General features: G+C 35.9%; 1 protein-coding gene and 1 long non-coding RNA gene across 7 annotated transcripts in view; one reads left to right on the top strand and one right to left on the bottom strand.

The window, feature by feature from the left end:
• Positions 1-17488, bottom strand: part of LOC128992753 (protein CutA homolog) — a 41811-nt gene extending 24323 nt beyond the window's left edge. Inside the window, exons 1-3 of one of the 6 annotated variants that reach the window (XM_054416488.1) lie at positions 17439-17488; positions 1568-1722; positions 1027-1086 (exon numbers count right to left, since the gene is read on the bottom strand). In XM_054416488.1, coding sequence (XP_054272463.1) covers positions 1027-1086; positions 1568-1653 — 146 coding nt within the window. In that variant the 5' untranslated portion in view covers positions 1654-1722; positions 17439-17488. The other 5 variants (XM_054416485.1, XM_054416484.1, XM_054416486.1 and 2 more) reach the window with 5 other exon arrangements.
• Positions 3965-15645, top strand: LOC128992756 (uncharacterized). Its single transcript, XR_008490735.1, has 3 exons — positions 3965-4134; positions 6646-6817; positions 14497-15645. It is a non-coding gene; the product is annotated as an uncharacterized LOC128992756 (long non-coding RNA).
• Positions 17489-20022: the final 2534 nt, after the last annotated feature.

Genomic DNA, 20022 nt, shown 5'->3' with positions numbered 1-20022 from the left:
AATTTGAACGAATGGTGTTTTTGGCCTCTGGGGACATCAAAATGAAAAAGTAAATCGGTCCCGGGCTTACTTATCATGAGACCTACGGTAATAGCTACTTCCCTATAGGGAAATTTGCTAAAACGCATAACAAAAAAATTGATATGCTTACTAAGTAGACAAATAATCCAGCCTAATGGCAGTGAGGGGCTGAACAAAATCATAACCTCCATACATGACGGATTTGAACAGCTTATTGTTTGTTTAGTTTGGAATCATAGTATGGGGAAAAATTTTATGTCACTCTTCCATAATGTGTTTACCGTACTCATATGATTATTCCCCACTCAACTTCCTCTCAGGACGGAACAACTAGTACACACCATTTCCAGACAAGGAACGTAACGGGCTATGTATTTTCAAATGTACATGTTAATATATCAAGACAATTTTCATACACGATTTATGCAGTTTATCTTCAGAAAGGTTAGTGTTGAAAAGTCAAAAGGCCTAGAGGTATCAAATAGAATACACATATATAGGTACAAATAGAAGTTTTTACATAGGTCTACAACACATAAACAAGATTTTCCTACAGTTACCTGAGTTACAAAGTGGGCTTCCTTGCAATGATTATAGCACGCCAAGTAGCTAATTGCTGCATTTACTTACTTTTACCGCAATCCAGTATTTCAACCAAACAACACAAAACAGTGTGATTTTATTAGGCATGTAATATGTGTACGCTTAAAAATAAGTTGGCAACACTTAAAGATACTACGACTACGATCAGCTGGTGCAGCGTTTCCCATTTCGTTTAGCACTTGGATTAAAGCTAACCTAAAAAGGTGTTGAAAAGGTGTTAACCTAAAATAGTGTTTGAAAGATAGTGTTATAAGAATAGTATAGTAACTGTAGGAAAAATATAATGTATATATAATGTATACATATAATGTATGTATAAATATAAAGTGCCTTTGCTGCACATCGTTACAAAAATAACTATTGGCCATCTTCTAAACAAATAACAACCCATATCAAACTTACATAGATGTTATTCCAGGAATTATATTGACACAAGCAGCTAACTGATTTTCCACTAAACCCCTGGAACAAAAAGATTTGTCATGAACTATTGAATCTAAATTTCTTTTCTACATATTATCCTAGGCCTATCTATAATCAATTTGAATCAGCATCTAAAGCACTCTCAAAAGATGCCTTTACCTGACCCTAAAAAACAAGTTACTTGTCAGTCCAAACTTCCAAAAACATATTTCATGTAAGTGCCTTTGGTACCACTAGCCCCCTTCGCTGCCTAAGAGGTAGAATGTATTGCTGATTCTTCCCACCTGGTTTCAAAGTTAAGCATAACATAACAAATAAAATATAACAATACTATGTCATACAAGCGGCAACAACCTATATCAAATTCATCTGAAAAGTTGTGCTGAAGACCACAGCCAACACAGCTGACCATTCAACCAATTAAGATGGTGAACTAAAAAATAGTCTTTCCTGCCGCAAAGGGATTAACTGGCTGACAAAGAACTTAAAAATACAAAATAATTTATGCCATTATACAAACCTTGCAATTTTTTTTGCAACTTCTTGACTTGGAGCTGTTATATACACCACTGAAAACAGCCCTGGCTTGAATACATTTGATGCCATTGGAGATAAAACAGCGATCCAAAAATACGCAAAAATGGATCCAACTACCAAGATGAGAAACGTATAGTTCTGTAAACAATAAAACAAAATAGTATTAGTGTTGTACTGTACTTAATTTGTTGCTAATACTCCAGGTTATAAAGGTGGTAAATAAATGTTAACCTTTTGTCAAATAGGTAGGTACTTATTTACTTAGTTCTTTGAACTATCTCACCAATGGAGATGTGGCACTTAGGACGTAGGTAGACAGAAGACAGGTTTTGTAAGTTGTAATTGTTACTAGGCCTACTTAGCTGGTTTTCCAGCTACCTAAGGGATTAGGCCTAGCGGCTATCTGTGAGGTTTGCCTCTACAACATCTGAAGTCTTCATCGGTACATGGGGGTACCACAGGGGTCAATCCTGGGGCCTACGCTGTTCATCATCTCCATCAACGACATTGTGAACTGTATTTCTACCAATTGCCTTCTATTTGTTGATGATATGATATACAGTGTTATTGGTTGTTGGTTCCGAACAGGACTGCAGTGCTCTTCAGGGCGATCTTTAGGCCATTTACAAGTGGTGCATAGATAACAGAATGAGCTTGAATTTGAAGTGCATCGCCTTTACCTTTCACAGAACAACTACTCCTAGATTGCATGCCTGTAGACTACAGGGTGATGTTCTCACTAGGCCTGCACCCATCAGGGATCTTGGAGTTGAGGTGCTTCCATCCTTAAGCTTTAGAAGTGAGGCCCATGTTGAGAGGATTTGCTTGCAGGCTAGTAGAGCCTTAGGACTTCTTGTTCGATCCTCAAGACATCTTTCCCAGTTGCGGACACTTAATCCCCTGTACTGTTGTAATGAGAGACCTTTTTTGGAGTATTGCTCTGTAGTATGGGCTCCTCATCAAGTCACCCTTTGAGACCTTCAAAGGATCCAAAATAATTGTTGAGACTGGTGGGGTTTTGGCTGGGCTATCGCTATCTTGAAGTTCCATTGGGTGTGGTATCCAACTTTCTGATTCTTCCAAGCTTGCAAACCAGACATGATGAACTTGATGTTGTTTTCCTATACAAGCTGGTTAATGGACGTGTGGACTGCCCTGACCTGCTTGGGAGGATCTACTTCCATGTTCCTTCTGCCACAAGATCCAGAGACATGTTTGCACGAAGGCAACATAGCACCAACTACGCAGCAGTAAACTATGGATCGCATTTAGCAGCTTGGCAATGTTGTATCTCCGCATATGGATATATTTGCCTCCAGTAAACAAAGTGTCAGATGCCTGGTTGTCGTCTTGCTTTGCGTTGAATAATTTACTAGTTTTTTCAAGGGTCATCTCTGTGTAGTACACTTGTTGTTTTTATTGTTATTGTTCTATAATATGTCCAAATTGTTACGTTGTTGTCATACCACAGATTTATATTTTTCAAAGAAAAAAAGAAAACAAATTTACATACCAACTATTGGCATATTTATTATCTTATTATTATTATTTATTGTTACCTATTACTTATTGTTGTTGTTACTATAGGCTATGTTAGGCTATTGCTTATTGTTATTTATATTCATTATCTTGAGCAAATGAATGGATATCAATCTCAATCTCAAAATATTTAAATTATTGTAAAATGGATATATGCCTACCATAAATAAACAAATAAATAAGTTGTAAGTTGTCAAATAAGGGAGATATTCACAAAAATCTGCAATGCTAGCCTATTTTGGATTTATGCTCCATCTTTTTGCAAAGCATGATTAGCTTTGGGAATTCACTTAGGCCTATTTAACTTAAGTTAGTTTTTAGCCTATGACTATTCGGTAAATGATTTAGCCTAGACTGCACTTTAGGTTAAAGTGTACACTCATTCGAATGAATATATCGATCGATTTAATGATTACAGTATTTCATTCAATATAAGTTATCAAGTTTGGTTAGTTAGGTTAAAACCTAACCTAACCAAACAAATCAAATAATTGACATATCGAATAATCTATATAGCTAATTGTCATTCGAATGAGTGTAGGACGTAAACTTAAGTGCAGCCTTAGCCTACCGTGTTTAATTAACACAAGGGTCGAAAGAGACTTAAAAATTATATAAAAAAAACTAGCCTAAATGTTTATAAAACTCCAGCTAATTAAATACACAAAACAGGCATTGAACTGGACAAGGACATCACATCGCGAGCGTTTCAGGGCAGGAATTGGACTAGCCTACTGCGCATGCGCAAACCGTAAAATTGAGCTGATCTCAAATGAACGACTCTCACACAATTGAAGCAAAAGAGTTGTTTACTGTTCTGTCGTTCTGTCGTTCTGTCATCTGTCTGCCCCTGCCGTGCCCCAGCGATTGTAGTTTTCAAAGTCTTTAAGCTGTGTTTTTTTTTTATAATTTGAGGTTTTTTCGAAGTATCGTATGTTTTGAAGTCGGATTTAAGTGTATAAAAGAGTGTTTATTGTTATGCGTTCTACCGTGCCATCCCCGTGCACCCTTGTAAGTTAAAGCATGGTTAAAGTTAGTTTTTATACTGTAGGCCTAATCTTTAAAAGTGTTAGTTGTGTTTTGTTCCAAGTGTTGTCCAAATAAAACAAGGATACAGTTTCTTAACTGGGCTACACTAATATCGATTCGATTAGTAAACTGCGATTTTTTCACCATCAACAAGTTTGGTTAGGCCTAGTTAGGTTAGGTTATGATAGATTAATTTTATAATAGACATTAAGTTATATTTTAAAATATCTATTATTAATCAATATTTCAATTCGATAGTTCCAATCGATATTAGCGTAGCCCAGTTAAGAAACTGTTGTACAGCTCGGCCAAAACTTCTGTGCGCGTGGACGGGTCGCTACTAGCGGAACTAAAACATACGGGCACCGGCTATTGGCAGTGCTGGGGGTAGTGGTGAGTGAGTAGCAAGACACAAATGTTTTCACAAAAGTACCCCCACCAACCCTCTCGCCTAAGTTAGACTCAACCAGATCTGGTCGCGCGCACAGAAACTTTGGCCAACCTGTACCCCTGTAGGGTCACACAGTTAGGACATGGTTAGGACCATGTCAGGACGAATCTTATAATTATATAAGAACTGTCTAGGCTGTGTGGTAAAAGGCACTTACAAAATAAGTTACCAAGCGGTGTAACTTTCATATTAGAAACCCTTGGGTGAGTTGTATAAAGGCCTAATCTTTAGGTTGACACATTTAAACCTATAGCCTGTAAACCATTAACTGTTTGGAAAAAAGTCTATGCCGTATACTAAATATGGTCCTTAAGCCAATTAAAGGTGTAGGCTAACTAACTAACATTTAAATAACTTAGGCCTTGGCTAGGCTTTGCATTACCCTGGCGTAGGCCAAGGCAAGGTTCCGCTATCGATAGACAGGCCTACACTATAGTACCCTATTAGGTTACTACATTATATTGGGTCTCTCACTCTTTGGCAGTTTCCTGTTAAAGGGAACATTCATTATTATCGATGATTTCTTTTCGATATAAGCTTATCAATATTTTTGTTTTACTTGACGATTCATAACTTATTCCTTCTGTTATCTTCAAACACATTTAAATTATCTACTAATTTAAAAGTAGACCAAACCTTGTTTAGGCAAACATTTAATAGCCTATTTTAATGGATTATAAAATCGAACTAAGCTAATCTAACCTAAGTTATAACATAACTAACCAAACTTGCTGTATAGGCTATGTTACCGTTTCAAAATTCCGTTTAATAACAGAAAAGGAATGGGGAATGGCTGTTTAACAGACAGAAAAATAAAATTTTGGTATTCGAAAAGAAATGATCTACCTATAATAAATGTTCCCTTTAACAGGAAAGTACCCATTCTTTACATTATACCATAGACAAAAAGAATTAAATATAGACCATCAGCTGTGCTGCGGTTACCATAGGTTCTGGCGCACACCGCTTGGAGCACCACGGTAGTTACGGCGTACGCGCTACGTAAACTACAGCGGTGTGCGCCGGAACCTATGGTAACCATGGCAACCGCAGCACGGCTGGTATAGTCTATATAAAATTCTTTTTGTCTATTATTATACTTGCTACTCATACACACATATAGTCTCTAACTTAATAAGAATGCTGTAACCTTTTGAAAGAGGCATTTCCTCGCGCTGTTGTAATAGTCAGAGTATTAAAACATCGTTTGTTTAGTTTAAATAGCGGTTTGTTTGAAATTATTTAGAGTAACATGGCCATGAGAAACATGCTATTTGAAACTCCAACGACAGGAAAATATACGTTAAGTTTTATAAACGATTAAATTGTAGGCTAGTTATTTGTAGCGGCCAAAAACTGATGTCCCGTTACCTACTTTTAGGAATAAACAATCTGTCCTCTACTTAGTGATGTAAAAATCATTATACAGCTTGTTATGGTCATATTATTATAAAGATCAAAATAACTAGGCCTACAATTTATTCTTTAGTTGGGGTAATTTTGATGAAACAAATAACAATACATTTACAGTCTTCATTTTATGCTAGAATGTTTTTCTATAAACAATGTAGGCTATTAAGAACTGCAGTAAAGTCCTTTAGAGAACCTGCAATATCAGTACCTTCAATACCTTCAATATATTGGGTGAAATAACAGTTCGTTATACAAATAGTACTTTATATTATTCCCTGCAATATAAATTCCGATTTTTGTTTTGAGTATTAAAGGTACTGTATCGTGATATGAATATTTAAAGCCATAGATTCTTTTCAAATAGACTTTCACACTGTGCTGTGGTGGTTAAACAAGGTTAGTTCAGTGTGGTTTAGTTTATGTTAATAAAAACCAGGTAACACCTAAATAAATACAAATTGTTCCAATAGCATCATCATTGGGTTGGGTTAGTGTTGTACAGTTTTCTATCAAAACTGATTGTCAAAAGCGCCAAATTATACCTAGTCGTGTCTTTTCATGAGTAACTTAACTTATAGAAAAAAGCTAAACGTTTTGTTAATGATACCTTGTTTGTTTATAAACTATAGGCCTACCACTTTCAAAAGAACCTGCGCAGAACCATGGCTGTCTCGCGCATGTAGGGGTGAAGGGTGATGGTGGGGAAGGGCCTGGAGCAGTGGTGGGGATAAGTCGTTGGGGCGAGGTATCTTTCCCCACCATTCTGACTCTCCTGCTGTCCTGCATGCACGACTCATACAGGTGCGTGGTTTTTTTCTATGTGGTAGGCCTATAAGCTAACATAACCTAAACGCCGCAATGGTCTGTAAAAGATTGGCGGGTGGTCCTCTTTTTAAAAAGACCCATAGGCTAACAGATTAATACGCAGGCCTATTTCTTAATCAATATATTTTATATAAATTTGAAGCTATTGTCAGTAGGCCTATTAATTTATAGAAACTGAAAATTTGATAGGATAGTATAATACATTAAAGTTTCTCTGCAGAACTTTACCCCATAACATTGCTGTAGCAGTGAAATGTAATTTTCAGAATCAGTCTTCTTCGCTTTGTATTTAGGCTAAGTAAAATTGATTTTCCTTGCTGCATATTAGGGAACATGATTACTATGTTTAATAGCCATTATAAGGTACAGTAGACTCAAGGCGTATGAAAGAAGGTGTGTGCATAGTGACGTCAGTGTGAGTAAAACGTGTTTTATTTACCACCAAATCATATGTTTTCTTGTAATTTTCCAAACACTTTCGAATGACAATCATTACGAATTAGCATTGAATATATAACACCACGAATACTAGACAAATGTTTTTTTCTAGTATTCGTGTATAACTCTATTTAGTTATATATATATATATATATATATATATATAACATTGCGTTTTATTCAACATTAAATACAATGTAGTAGTGTGTTATACAGTGTGGCAGTAGTCTAAAACATTTGATAGTAAGTACCATTTAATCGAAAAACACTAAAGCAGTAAATACTTGATACGAGCCCTTCCTCAAATCCATCCGTGGGTTCGTCCTAACTCGCGTCGTGGGAACGAGGCTAGACGAGTGTGGCCCGTGGCTACGGTCAAACTGTTCCATGTGCGTCGCACGTAAAAACGGAAAACCCAAACTCGCTGGTTACAGTTCGGCCAAAGTTTCTGTGCGCGCGACCAGATCTGGTAGGGTTTTTGGCGAGAGGGGGTACTTTTGTGAAAACATGTTGTGTCTAGCTACTCACTCGCCCCTATCCCAACACTGCAAATAACCGGTATCCGTAAGTTTTAGTTGGGCTAGCGACCTGTCCGCGCGCACAGAAGTTTTGGCCGAACTGTACAAGTGTGGCTCCGGTCTAACAGGCAATACATTTTTTAGGTAACCATTTATAAATAGTTTTTACTATAATACCGTACCTTTTTTGCAGCTCTTACATTTTATGTTTGATATCATTAAAACGCTCTGATTCAATTATAGACTTAGTAGAAAATAAATACTTACAAATAAATTGACTTTTATTTACAACAAGATATATGTGTTTAAATTCATTTTAAACACAAAGTTTCTATTCAAACTCCAAAATGGGCAGTTCGAACTATTTTTTCACTGCCCCAGCACAAATCTTGCAGAGATTACTTCAAGAAGTATAACTTTTGTTAAGAAGTATAAACTAATAAACTGTTTAACTTTCCCCAGTTTATATATCCTGCAACGTTAACTTTTGGCAAACAAAATTTGTCTTTATTTGTAGTCCCTCTTAATTGCTCTTGTAACCTCAGATGGTAAGCTGATTTGTATATATACTTTGTATGAGTAGCCTTAGATGAGTTGAATTTTGTTCTTACTTGGCTAATGCAATTGTTTTAATAATTTTTAGCTGAATAAACGAATTTGAAATTTCCTAACACTTGTGTCTATGTTATGATTTTTTTAATTTTTTTTACTACATTTCTTTTGTTTGAAATGGATTCACTCCTGATTTTTTTATTGAGATCTTTTACTCTAATATATGTACGAGTTCTAATCCATGTCATGGTTACAGGTTTTGGAAAAATCTTCTCATCATAAACAACTTCTCTTTTTAACATATTATATATGTCGGAGATAATGTTTGGGCCTTTTTTGAAATATTCGCCATGTACTTTTTGGAAAATCTTCTCTAAGTTAGTGGCTAGTGTGAGGAATTGTGGACTAGGATAAATAAGCTTTCCTCTATTCAACAAATGTATCCATTCGGAATCATCCCCATTATCTTGGTTGTCCATTGTAGTTCCGAGGTGAGGGTATTTATTTCGAAATCGGTGGCAAACATATCCCGTTACATACTTAAGGCCTTCTTCCGATATCACGTTCCATTCGTCTGCATTTGATTCACTTTCTAACATTAACAATTCATCTTCATTGTTCATTTCGTCTTCATGTAACACAGTATTTTCATGTAACTTTTCTAAATATAAACTATTTAGAAGGTCCTCGGTAATGGTTATGTCTTCTTCGATAGAATCCTGTGCTGAAAATGAACAGTTAGCTGACAGATTGCATTCAGTTAAGCTGTCGTCTGTATTTCTTTTCTCAGTAAAGACAGCTTGAGAGTGTTTACCAAGTAAATACCACCTTAATCGGTATCGGAAATCGTATGCTGAGGGGTGGTCATTTGCTGATCCCATTCCACGGATGTACGCAAAAAAGTTTTCAAGGACATCTGAATTTAATTTAGTCGTTCTTATATAATCTATGCCATTTCTAGATTTCAAATCATCATACAACAGTTGGAGTGATTGGTTGTTCATCATGATTCCTTTTTGGAAGGGTAAGAGGGTTAATTTTCCCCCGACACGCATTGTCTTCATCAAATCTGTCATTTTCTGTAGTATGGATTTCTGAGAGGCCTCATTGATGCCGTAAGCGTTTACGCCTTCATGATTTCCGTATTTCATTTTGGAGTTAAATACATCAAACCACTGGTCGACGGTTTGGAAGAACTGAACCGTATTTTCATGACCATCTTTTGTAATTAGGTTATTTTCAAAGCATAGTTTTAAGGCCATTGCAGTGGTGTTTGAGAACAGTTGTACTGCCGGTTTTACTCTCTGCCTCTGTGGCCCCCTCACGTCAATATGTGCTTGTGTGATTTTATGAGCAAGCTTTAAATCACTCTTCGAAGACAACTGTATAAGTTTCTCTACACATTCTTTGCTAACTACGTGGGCGTTTTCTAATACAAATCCATTGTCAATGTAATGGTTTCTTAGTAGCTTAATCATGTGCGGTGCATCAGCAAATACATAAATGTTGTTCTGTGTGTTTTTGTTCTTGAAATAAGGCTTGTCAGTACTCACACCCAGTTGCTTCCAAACGCCTACATTTGCACCCCCCATGTCACTTACGATTGCTACAGTTTCATAGCCTGCATCAAACAATCTTTTAACAGCCTCCATCAACAAATCTTTCGTCATTTTAGAATCATAATCGTAGTAAATTGGCTGTTTCCAACCTCCAAAAATGCTTCTAGCAATCATTACCTGGACTGATGTGCAAGGCCCAACAATTTCCTCTTTACGTATATCAACATCAATTTTACTGTCAAGTGTCATCTCATCAAATGACAAGCAAACGATATTTTCTTTGTCGGTTGCGAAGGATTTATTTGCTGATTTCATAACCGACAACACATCATCCAAAAATCCATTAGTGATGTTCAATGACAGAGCCCAACGTCTCAGTGTTGACAAGTCCGGTAGAGGATAGTTAAGTTTGTTTCGTAAGTACCTATAAGCTTTTGGGCTTACACTTCTTAGGGATATAGCAAAGGCAATATCTTCCTTTGACCATTTTATTCTCTTAGGCTTGTTTAAAAGCGCTTTTATTTGCCCTGGGCTAAAAAGAGGGGATAGAATCTTTTCAATTTCTGCATTTATTGCACTTTTGTCACTGACACAAGGAATGGATTGTAGTTGGTCCAGAAGCTCCCTTTTTTGACGTTCAACGTCGCTTTTTTCTACCTTCAATTTCTCATTTTCAGTTTTCAGTTTTTCATTTTCTTCTTCTAGTTGCTTGATTTTAAGTAGCAGGACATTAATATCTACAGAGTCATTTTCTTTTAAGAGTTCCTGTTTTTGGCTGAAACGAAATTACAAAATGATAAACAACCATGTAAAAAGTGAGATTTAGTAATGGGTTAGTGCAAATTTGGACAAAGTTGGCAACGAATTCGCCCAACCTTTTTATTTTTTCCACCATGAGTTAAGTTATGATTGTTTTTCAATTTTTGTTTCGTACTTAACAGTTATACTAAGAATAAAGTTTAACAAAATCTGTGCTAATTTTTTATGCTGCCAAGTGTGTTACAGTGTCAAGGTGTCTATATTTTATTTCCAAAAGTGATTCATACCTTGTAGAGGTTGACTGTTGATTAACCAAATCATCTATCAGTTGTCTTGGACATCTTTCTTTTGTTCTCTGTTCAGGCTGTTCTCTTTCCAAAGCGCTCATATTTTCGTTTCTGGATGGATTGAAGGGCAAAAATAATGTAGGCACGGCATCAACTACCAAATAACGGAAATTTTTTGGTGTGTAGCCTAGAAGTGTTTGCTGCAACGATTTCTTTTTTTTATATTTATCTTCAAAATGGACTGAGCAAATGGTAGCTGTAAAGTAAAACTAAAGTCAGTCCTTAAAACTAAGTTTTTTTAAATATGATTAGAATCCTAGAATGCAGGAAAAATTGGCGTATTGACAAACACAAGACCCTAAAAGAATAATACACAAAAGAATTGTTGTGATGCCTAGTCAGTCATTGGTTAAAATTCCAATATATCTATTTTAATCTTTTTTATCTAAGGGACTGTCTTTAATTTGACTATTTTAATTTGAGTATTTATTTAAAAATAAACAGTCATATGTTTGGATTGTTTTAAAAGGTAAACAAAGTTGTTTTGTTAAAAACACAAGCTCAATTTTCATTTTGTAATGAATCAATTTGGCAATTTTCTGAATTGTAATTTGATTTCCGAAATCGTCCCCTAAATCACAATCGTTAGAGAATCGCGTACAGTAAAGACGACAGAGTTTAAATTAAATTAGTTGGGTATATAATTTAATTAATTAATAATAATGTTTTTGATAAAATATTTACCTGTTTTTATGTTTATCTTTTCTTGTCTATTGCATGCTTCAATCCATTTGTTTTGCGATTCAGATTCTTTCGGGAACCGATGAAACTGTACTCCAGAGCAACTACTTTTCCTGTTCGAATTGCCACACCCGAAAACAGCACAAAACGGCATTGCCAATTAATTATAACTTAATAATGTTGAGGAATATTTAGTGATCTAACGTTTCCTGCATAACATACAGCTCGGCTGTAGCATCAGCTGTCCGTCACATTTGGCTGATTGAAGGGGTGGGGGATCTTCTTTTATAAGCCTTACCATGAGTACGTCTTACCAGTTCGTACTACGGTAATAGCTTAAACCCTACATGGAAAATTCGCTTAAAGGCCATCAACCTCTTAAAAATATATATATATGTATATAGCCGTGTGTGATCATTATTTGCGATGGTGGCAATGTCATAATAATTGCACTCACGTTATTCGTGTCTTACACAATCGCGGCAACATCCGCGATTATCTCCTGCGATTATCTCAGCATCCATGACTGTAGGCCTATTTGTGATTGTGGCCATATCTCTGATCATATCTCAATCGTGGCGAGATTCGTGATGACTTCCGTATCGCGGCAACAGCCGTGATGATTTATTTCTTGTGATTGCGGTGACGTCCTGTATTCGTGATGGTTTGCTGCGGTCGCGATTTCCCACTTCGCAAAACGAGAAAGGCCATTCGGTAAGCACCTAGTAAATTTTTGAAGTTATTAAGAAAAACCTTAGTTTGACGGGTTCTCCTACGGGTTTAGTAGTTTAGTGCTTGGGTTTAGTGTATGTCATCAAAGTGCTATAAAGTCTTTACAACTTAAGCTATATCTCATTTTGTGCTGTTTCTGTTAAATATATTTAAATACAATCTTGTCGTTTTATTTGTAACTATTTTCCACTAAGGCTACTTAAATGAGAGATATTCAATTATATAAAACATAAGTAGGAGCTGAAAAAAGGTATTATATTCAAACTATTTGTATATTGTCACCTAAAAATATGTTGCCTGTTAAGGCAGCCACAGTTACAATATTTACTGCTTTACTGTTTTTCGATTAAAAGGTATTCACTATCAAAATGCTATATACTAATACTACCACCATTGAATATGCTGTATAACACTATGACTATATTCAATATTGAATACAACAATATATTTGATATAATACGCTAAATAGTGTTATATATTCAATGCTAATTCGTAATGATTGTCATTCGAAAGTCTTTGGAAAATTACAAGAAAACATATGATTTGGTGGTAAATAAAACACGTTTTACTCACACTGACGTCACTATGCACACACCTTCTTTCATACGCCTTGCAGTAGACTCCCTCTTATTCGGACACCTTTTAACCTGACATCGGTTAAACCAGACAACACTCGGTGGAAATTACATCTCTCTGCCTATTTTGCTAGGAGCGACTGTAGCGATAGTCGCACAGCGATTATCGCTCATCTACTATAGCTGACAAGGCGGCCGTTTTTCTTAGAGCGATTGATTTTCGGTCGCACAGCAATTTTTCATAGTTAGTTAAATATCAGCACTCACAATGGTGAAGTCATGAGTGCGAATTGTAAGTCATTAAAGCGTCTCCTCGGTGAGGATTTAGGAGACGAGGCTCCACTCGACCCTTGTGGAAGTATCAATGGACGATGGATTGAAAATACATAGTAATACGTAGGATTAGGGACGGATACGTATCACTAGAGGTCACTAGATAGGACATAAATAAAAAACTGTAGTGATATCAATGAAAAAATATATTTATATAAATACAAAAATAGTGATATCAATAAGAGTACATGAATGTCGGAAAATAAAACCTGGAGTCTAAATTTAAAAAAAAATATTCATACAAAAACTGACACAGTATTAACGCCCACACTACGTAAATAACACATAACAACTTGGAACAGTCAAGCAATTTAATTTTAATAAATTTGAATAGACGTAAATAACCTTAACAAATTTAAACAAGTCGCCTGTTTCTACTAAAATTTAATTTAGAAAATGAAATTAATGTGTAATGAAATAGAACCAAAACAGTAGAATCGTAACAGCACATGAATAGAAAAATTAATGTAAACAAAAAAGTAAATTATGGTTAATTTAACCCCTACTGAGTGAACTGCACTGTTTTGAGGTTCTGCGCATCAGTCGCGGAGCGATTATCGCTCAGACTGGTCCCCGGGGCAGTGGTCCACGACTGTAGCTAGCGACTCTTGCGATAGTCGCTCCAAGCAAAACAGGACAACGCAAACTCCGTCAGAGCAGTGCCCGATTATCGCCACACGACTATCGCTGAAATCGCTCCAAGCAAAATAGGCCTTTAACCGGGCAATTTTTATCAGCACATCGGTTTAACCGGACTAGGTCGGCAGGAAGTGGGAGGTAAGCGTTACTGAAATGACTGTTCTTGTGTTAAGGATATGAGAACAGTGATTATGCTCTACTACATTTTAGTCAAATACTTTATATACAGTATGCATTTAAACGGTCAGTTTTAATGAGTTTATGGGACGTCAGTTTAACGAGAAAACCCATTATCCGGACTGACCTCGGTCCCGAGAGTCTGGATAAGAGGGAGTCTATTGTACTGTACATTTTACTATGTTATAGTGGCACGAATAAAAAAATAACAGCCAAAACTTCATGCAATAACCCCATAGTACCACATACAATATGTTTACTAGTGTGAACTACGCTGTAGGCTTCACATTGAATGTGTTGCCCATGTTTATTAAATTAACCTAAAACAGAGTTTTTTTGTTACAGAGTCATTGATTGAGGTGCTGGTGAACTGATTGAAGACTTAAAAGAGTGAAAATTTAAAAACGTACGTTTTCAGGAAAAGCACTTTGCAATTTTTTTCCCCTTTTTTCAAAACTCTTATTATTTTTTTTATTTCATTAACATTTGAAGTTTCATAAAATGTCCATGGTAACGCAATATCTTTGGTAGTTTTTTTTTTAAAGAGCATTTTTAGTGGAAAAACACAAAATCCTGTCACGACCATAACAGACGTTTAAATTAATATTAAAAATAGTTAATACTATTTTTATAACTATGTTTTGCTATAAACTAATTTACTTTTATGACCATTATACAATAAAAAGGTCACTGAGCTTTTGGTATATTTGGTCTTTCTAGAAAAAAATAAAAAAACTCAAAAAATTGAAAAAAAGCCAATAAAATCTTTTTAAGTTTGTATAACTACGAAAAAACTTACCTGAGACCCGAAAAATCGTTATGTTTGTATAGAGGTTTGCTTCTTTTGTGTATAAAACATTGAAATATGACGATATTTTAATTTTTGAAATTTTTATGATAGAAATCATAAACGTGATGGTCAGGGACAAGCGGTACGGTCGTGAATTTTCTGAAATAATCTAAATCTTTCTAAACAATCCTTCAATTATACTGTTAGTTATAATAAAAATATGTGTTTCAATTGAACTAAACTGTTCAATTTACAATTATATTAAAGTTATTGTCACGACCAAACACACTATAATCCATAAGGCTGGATTGGTCGTGAAAAAACCCGCGATGGTCGTGAAACTTTGGTCGTGAAATTACGTGTTATTTGGCTCTGTTCTGATGGTAGCCCTGCACCTCATGTTCGAGGATACAAAGTGGACATCTAGGTTAATCTAGCAATTGAAATATCTTATAAAAAAAAATTAACACCATGTCTACTTCATCGAATGACTACGTACGGTCATGGACACACCAAAATTACAAAAAAACACAATCTTTCCTTTATTAATCTTGTAATTCCTCCTTTCAACTCGAAACGACCGGCACTACAATCCTGACGTACACCCCGAACTAGTCTCTAAAACCAATTGACTCCATCGACGCCAGGCTTGCCACTGTCGTGCTCCAAAGTTGAAAATTTTTCCCAAATGGTCGTGACGCCAAATCGAGGGATAGACTTATTTTGTCATGGTAGTCAGTTTGCAATGACAATAAAATTATAATATGCTCCTTTTTTGTAAGTTTAATAACCATTGATGACATAAAAATATGGCTTTATATATTTCGGCATGAATAATTTAGTCTAAAAACAGTGTGAAAGTTGGAAAATGTACCCTAGGGACACGCCATGGTCGTGAATTTCGAGACTTTGAAAATACGAAAAAAATACCTAGAAGCTATTTAAAACCAAATAAATGTGTGTAACATGTTGCTCCCGTCCCAAAAAATATTAAAACACATAATATTAAACTACAAATCCAGTATCTACGAAGTAAAAGGCCAGGGACATGAAAACGTACGTTTTTAAATTTTCACTCAAAAATGTTTTTTTATTAGTGTGAGGTGTGATAGTACGGACTGTTGTGATAAATTACCACTGTTTATGATTTACTTTATATGTTTTAAAATAAATGTTCTACATAAACTATTAAAATTGAATGATCATTTACAATGCCACTATTTCCAGCTGTAATATTTTTTTTATACTTCTTTTAATTATTTTTTACTTTGTTTCTAAACATAAGTTCTGATGTAGTCAATATTTGCATAATATGCACTTTCAAAAATATAAAATAGTAAACACAACAGCTTTGTATATACCATTGTTATTATTTATTGGTGTTTTTGTATTGCAATCGTTAAGTTGCATGCGTAGTTGCAGATGCATTGGTCTGTTTAAATGTATAAAGGAACTAAAATAAAATCTGAAAATTCCAGACTAACATAAAGATTATTCAAACAAGGTTGAAGTATGTAAAAAATTCCAAAAACTATTATTTTGAATTTGGTAAGTTTAATTTGATACCAAATATCGTTGACCTTATTTCCTATATTTTCTCTGGATGGTATTTCAATTTATTTTATAGTTGCAATGATTCTGCTCCACTCAAATTCCAGGGCATGGACTGCAATCAATATCTGCCAACATCAAATTCGAGAAAATCTAAAAATTTGTTAACTCACTTGTATATACCGTATAACATTTAAATACAACACGAAAAATAATAGGATTTCCTGGAATTTTTCTAAAATGTTTGAGATCATTCTCAACTTCCCAGGCAATTTCCTTGAATATACTCAGATCATTCATAAAAAATATTCTAAGAAAACTTTTATATGGCCTAGAAATCTGGAGAACATTCTCAGAATATTCTGGAAAAGTACTCTGGAATATCCATGGTAAGTATATTCTGAACATATGAAGTTTAAATTATTAATTTTGTCAAGTATGACAAAATAACTTGAAAAATACAAAAAAACAATGTTTTTAGGGTAAAAAATGGGAAAACTCAATTTTTAGTCCATTCCCATAGTTAGTATTAAAGTACCGAATAGGTACTTAAAATGCAACGGATGATGGGGGTGACAGAGATGACTGACTCAAGTCGTCAATCGTCACGGAGGTAGCTAACAGCAGAACTGAAACTGATTACTGAACTGAACTAGTAAGTTATGACTCCTGAGTCGACTCGTTGAAGACCAAATACAACTGAATTGGTTCTTTCTGGCGCATGCGCAGTAGGCTAGTCCAATTCCTGCCCTGAAACGCTCGCCATCACATCACCAGGAATATAATACCACGGTACTGCAATAGAACCATTAAAACAGTCACTCCATTAAAAGACAGAAAAATATTCTTGTAGGCCTAGCCTAATAATTATACTATTATTTATAATATTAGTATGTAACTGACCACCTCACCCTCAGTTAGATAGTATGTTTTTGTTTTTGTTTACCACTTTTTTTGCACCACCACACCGACCCCGCTGTTCGTCTGCTTCTGCTAGCTCAGTGGCTTCTGCTAATCAATCGGATCGGGTTCCTGAAAGGATCGTAGGAACCATCAGCTACGTCATATTGGTGGTCCGTCTCCCGTATTCCAACTTTCCAGGATTACTGACACTGGTTGTTTATTTCTGGGAAGTGTGCATTTTAGGGTTTTGGGATGTCGATAATCTGGGACCCCACGGCACCAGACATTAGATGTTATGGTGAAATATACCATGGATAAAACCATAGATAACAAATAGTATATTTCTCATACTTTCAGGAATTTAAAGCCTTGTTAAAGAAAACTGTCTAATCATAACAATAACTCACCCCCTAGTTATATAACCATTCATAGCACAAATAATGAAATTAACCCTAAAATAATAGAAACAAAATTTCGTCGGCACTAGCAACCAGTGTCACCGGACATGAACTAAGCTACAACAAGAAACAAATCGTAAACAAAACACGACCTCTACCAGTGCACCGGACAGAGCCACGACCACCTTTAACTCCAGCAGGCTGCGGCCAGTGGCGGCGATAGTAGGCCCGCAGGGCCCGTGAGCCTTGGCCGGGGTTTTAGGTAAATTTTACCGGCACACGGGCCCACGATAGTGTGACAGGCTCAGCCACACTGGTCCCCTATCATATAACAATATTGATAGGTATGAGAATTAAAATAAGTTTTTTATGATGAAAATTTGTTAAAACCTATAGTTCAAGTAGTTTACAAATGCTAAACTAACACTAATTACTTGACCGATCGATATAAATTATCTACCAACCTTAGTAAAAAAAGCAGTCATTAACTGCATTAACTGTCCTCGTGGATTGTGTGAAGGCGCAGTCAAAATTGGTTGCATAATAATAGGGCCGTATTTATAACCAATGTGGCCTCTGGCCTAGGAAGATAAAACATTAATGTTAATCCTCCTAGCCCCCAGCGGGTGACACCATAGAGGATCCTCTATGCTGATTTGACTAAATAAACTTGACAATTTTGTTACGACCAAAATCGGCAAATTAACCTAGGTGGCTAGGGCACTATACCTAATAAATAATTCCATTCTTTCTTTCATTGATGCTAAAGAAGGATTTCCTCATGTCTCACTATTCACTATAGATCAAGCACAAAGTCAGAAAATCAAGCTCGAGCCGATTTTCTCAGTATTCAAAACAATAATGCACAATTAAAAGTAAAAGCTTTTATATCCATGAGGATCACGCTCACGAAATTGAAAGATTAGGCCTACGCTTTTGCCGCGATCGCGGATATCGACGAGAACATTTCCCCGTGTGTGACGATGACGATGTCTCCGCGGCTGCAGATGTTCAATATTTTGCCGCGATTGTGGAAGACGATAATGACGTTTCTTTTTTAGCGAGAGATATATCTAGGATTTAGCCACGATTACGGAAAAATTATTTACCCGTCACCACCGACGGATCGCGGGGAGATATTAGGCCGTGACATTAGATTGGGCCGTGAACGCGGGAGACGATGATACTGTTATCTAATGATGTCATAGGTTTGGTTGCATTTGCAATCACGGTAAACTATGATCATGTTTCTTCCATGACTTATGACTACGGGAAGTATTTATGATTTTGCCACGATCATGGAAGACGATAATAACGCCTCGGGAGATGCCTTGTCAAGTTTATTGCAAAATTGCAAGTTTAGGCGGTAATACATGGGCAATTTTTTTTAAGATCATTGGGAGAGGGGGCCCGGCGAAAAAACTTGCGGGGGGGCCCGCGGGTTCTTATCGCCGCCACTGGCTGCGGCCTTCGAAGTGGCAACGTCATAGTAGTGTAGTAACAGCTGTTTTGTTTGGATTGGAGGCAGCCAATGGTATTTGGGTATTTCCAAAATAGGGAATAAGGTATTACCGTAGGTCTCATGGTAAGACCTGGACTCGGGACCGATTTACTTTTTCATTTTGAGGTCCCCAGAGGTCAAAACACCATCTGTCCAAATTCATGTGCGTGTGTGTGTCCGTTAGCACGATAACTCGAGCAAAAATGATCCGATTTTGATGAAATTCAGTATGAACCAGCATGATCGACCATGGGAACGGGGGTTTATGGGGGGTTTTATAGGGTAAAAATGGGGTTTTCCCATTTTGGTCCCAAAAAAACAAAACATTTTGAAATTTCTTTCTAAACCAATTCGTAGAGCTTAAAAAAAGAAATAATTTAGTCTATTGAAGCGTTGTTGTATGCCTAACAGTCACGGAGAAAAATAGAAAAAAGTGTAATTTAAAGTTCCCATGTTATTCTTATGGAGAAAATGAAAACTGTTGTAGTTTACTTGTTTATGTACATATATCGATAAAATGTTGCAAATTTATTTATTTCATACTGTAATATTTCATTTCATTCATTCATTATTTAACAACAATCACTACTCATAACTTCTTAGAGAGGTTATTTTTTCGTATATTGTCATTGCCACTGAAAGTAATGCATCGACTTTGTATAATCAACTGGTTTCATGTAGTTAGTGTTTGTAAAAATGTGTTAAATAATACGATACTTTTTCAGGGA

This window comes from Macrosteles quadrilineatus, unplaced genomic scaffold (genome assembly GCF_028750875.1).
Source record: "Macrosteles quadrilineatus isolate MER2022 unplaced genomic scaffold, UCM_ALF_1.0 Scaffold_4__1_contigs__length_99947679, whole genome shotgun sequence".
Taxonomy (NCBI): Eukaryota; Metazoa; Arthropoda; class Insecta; order Hemiptera; family Cicadellidae; genus Macrosteles; species Macrosteles quadrilineatus.
Note: the sequence above shows the minus strand (reverse complement) of the source record. Positions and strands in the feature narration are given on the sequence as shown.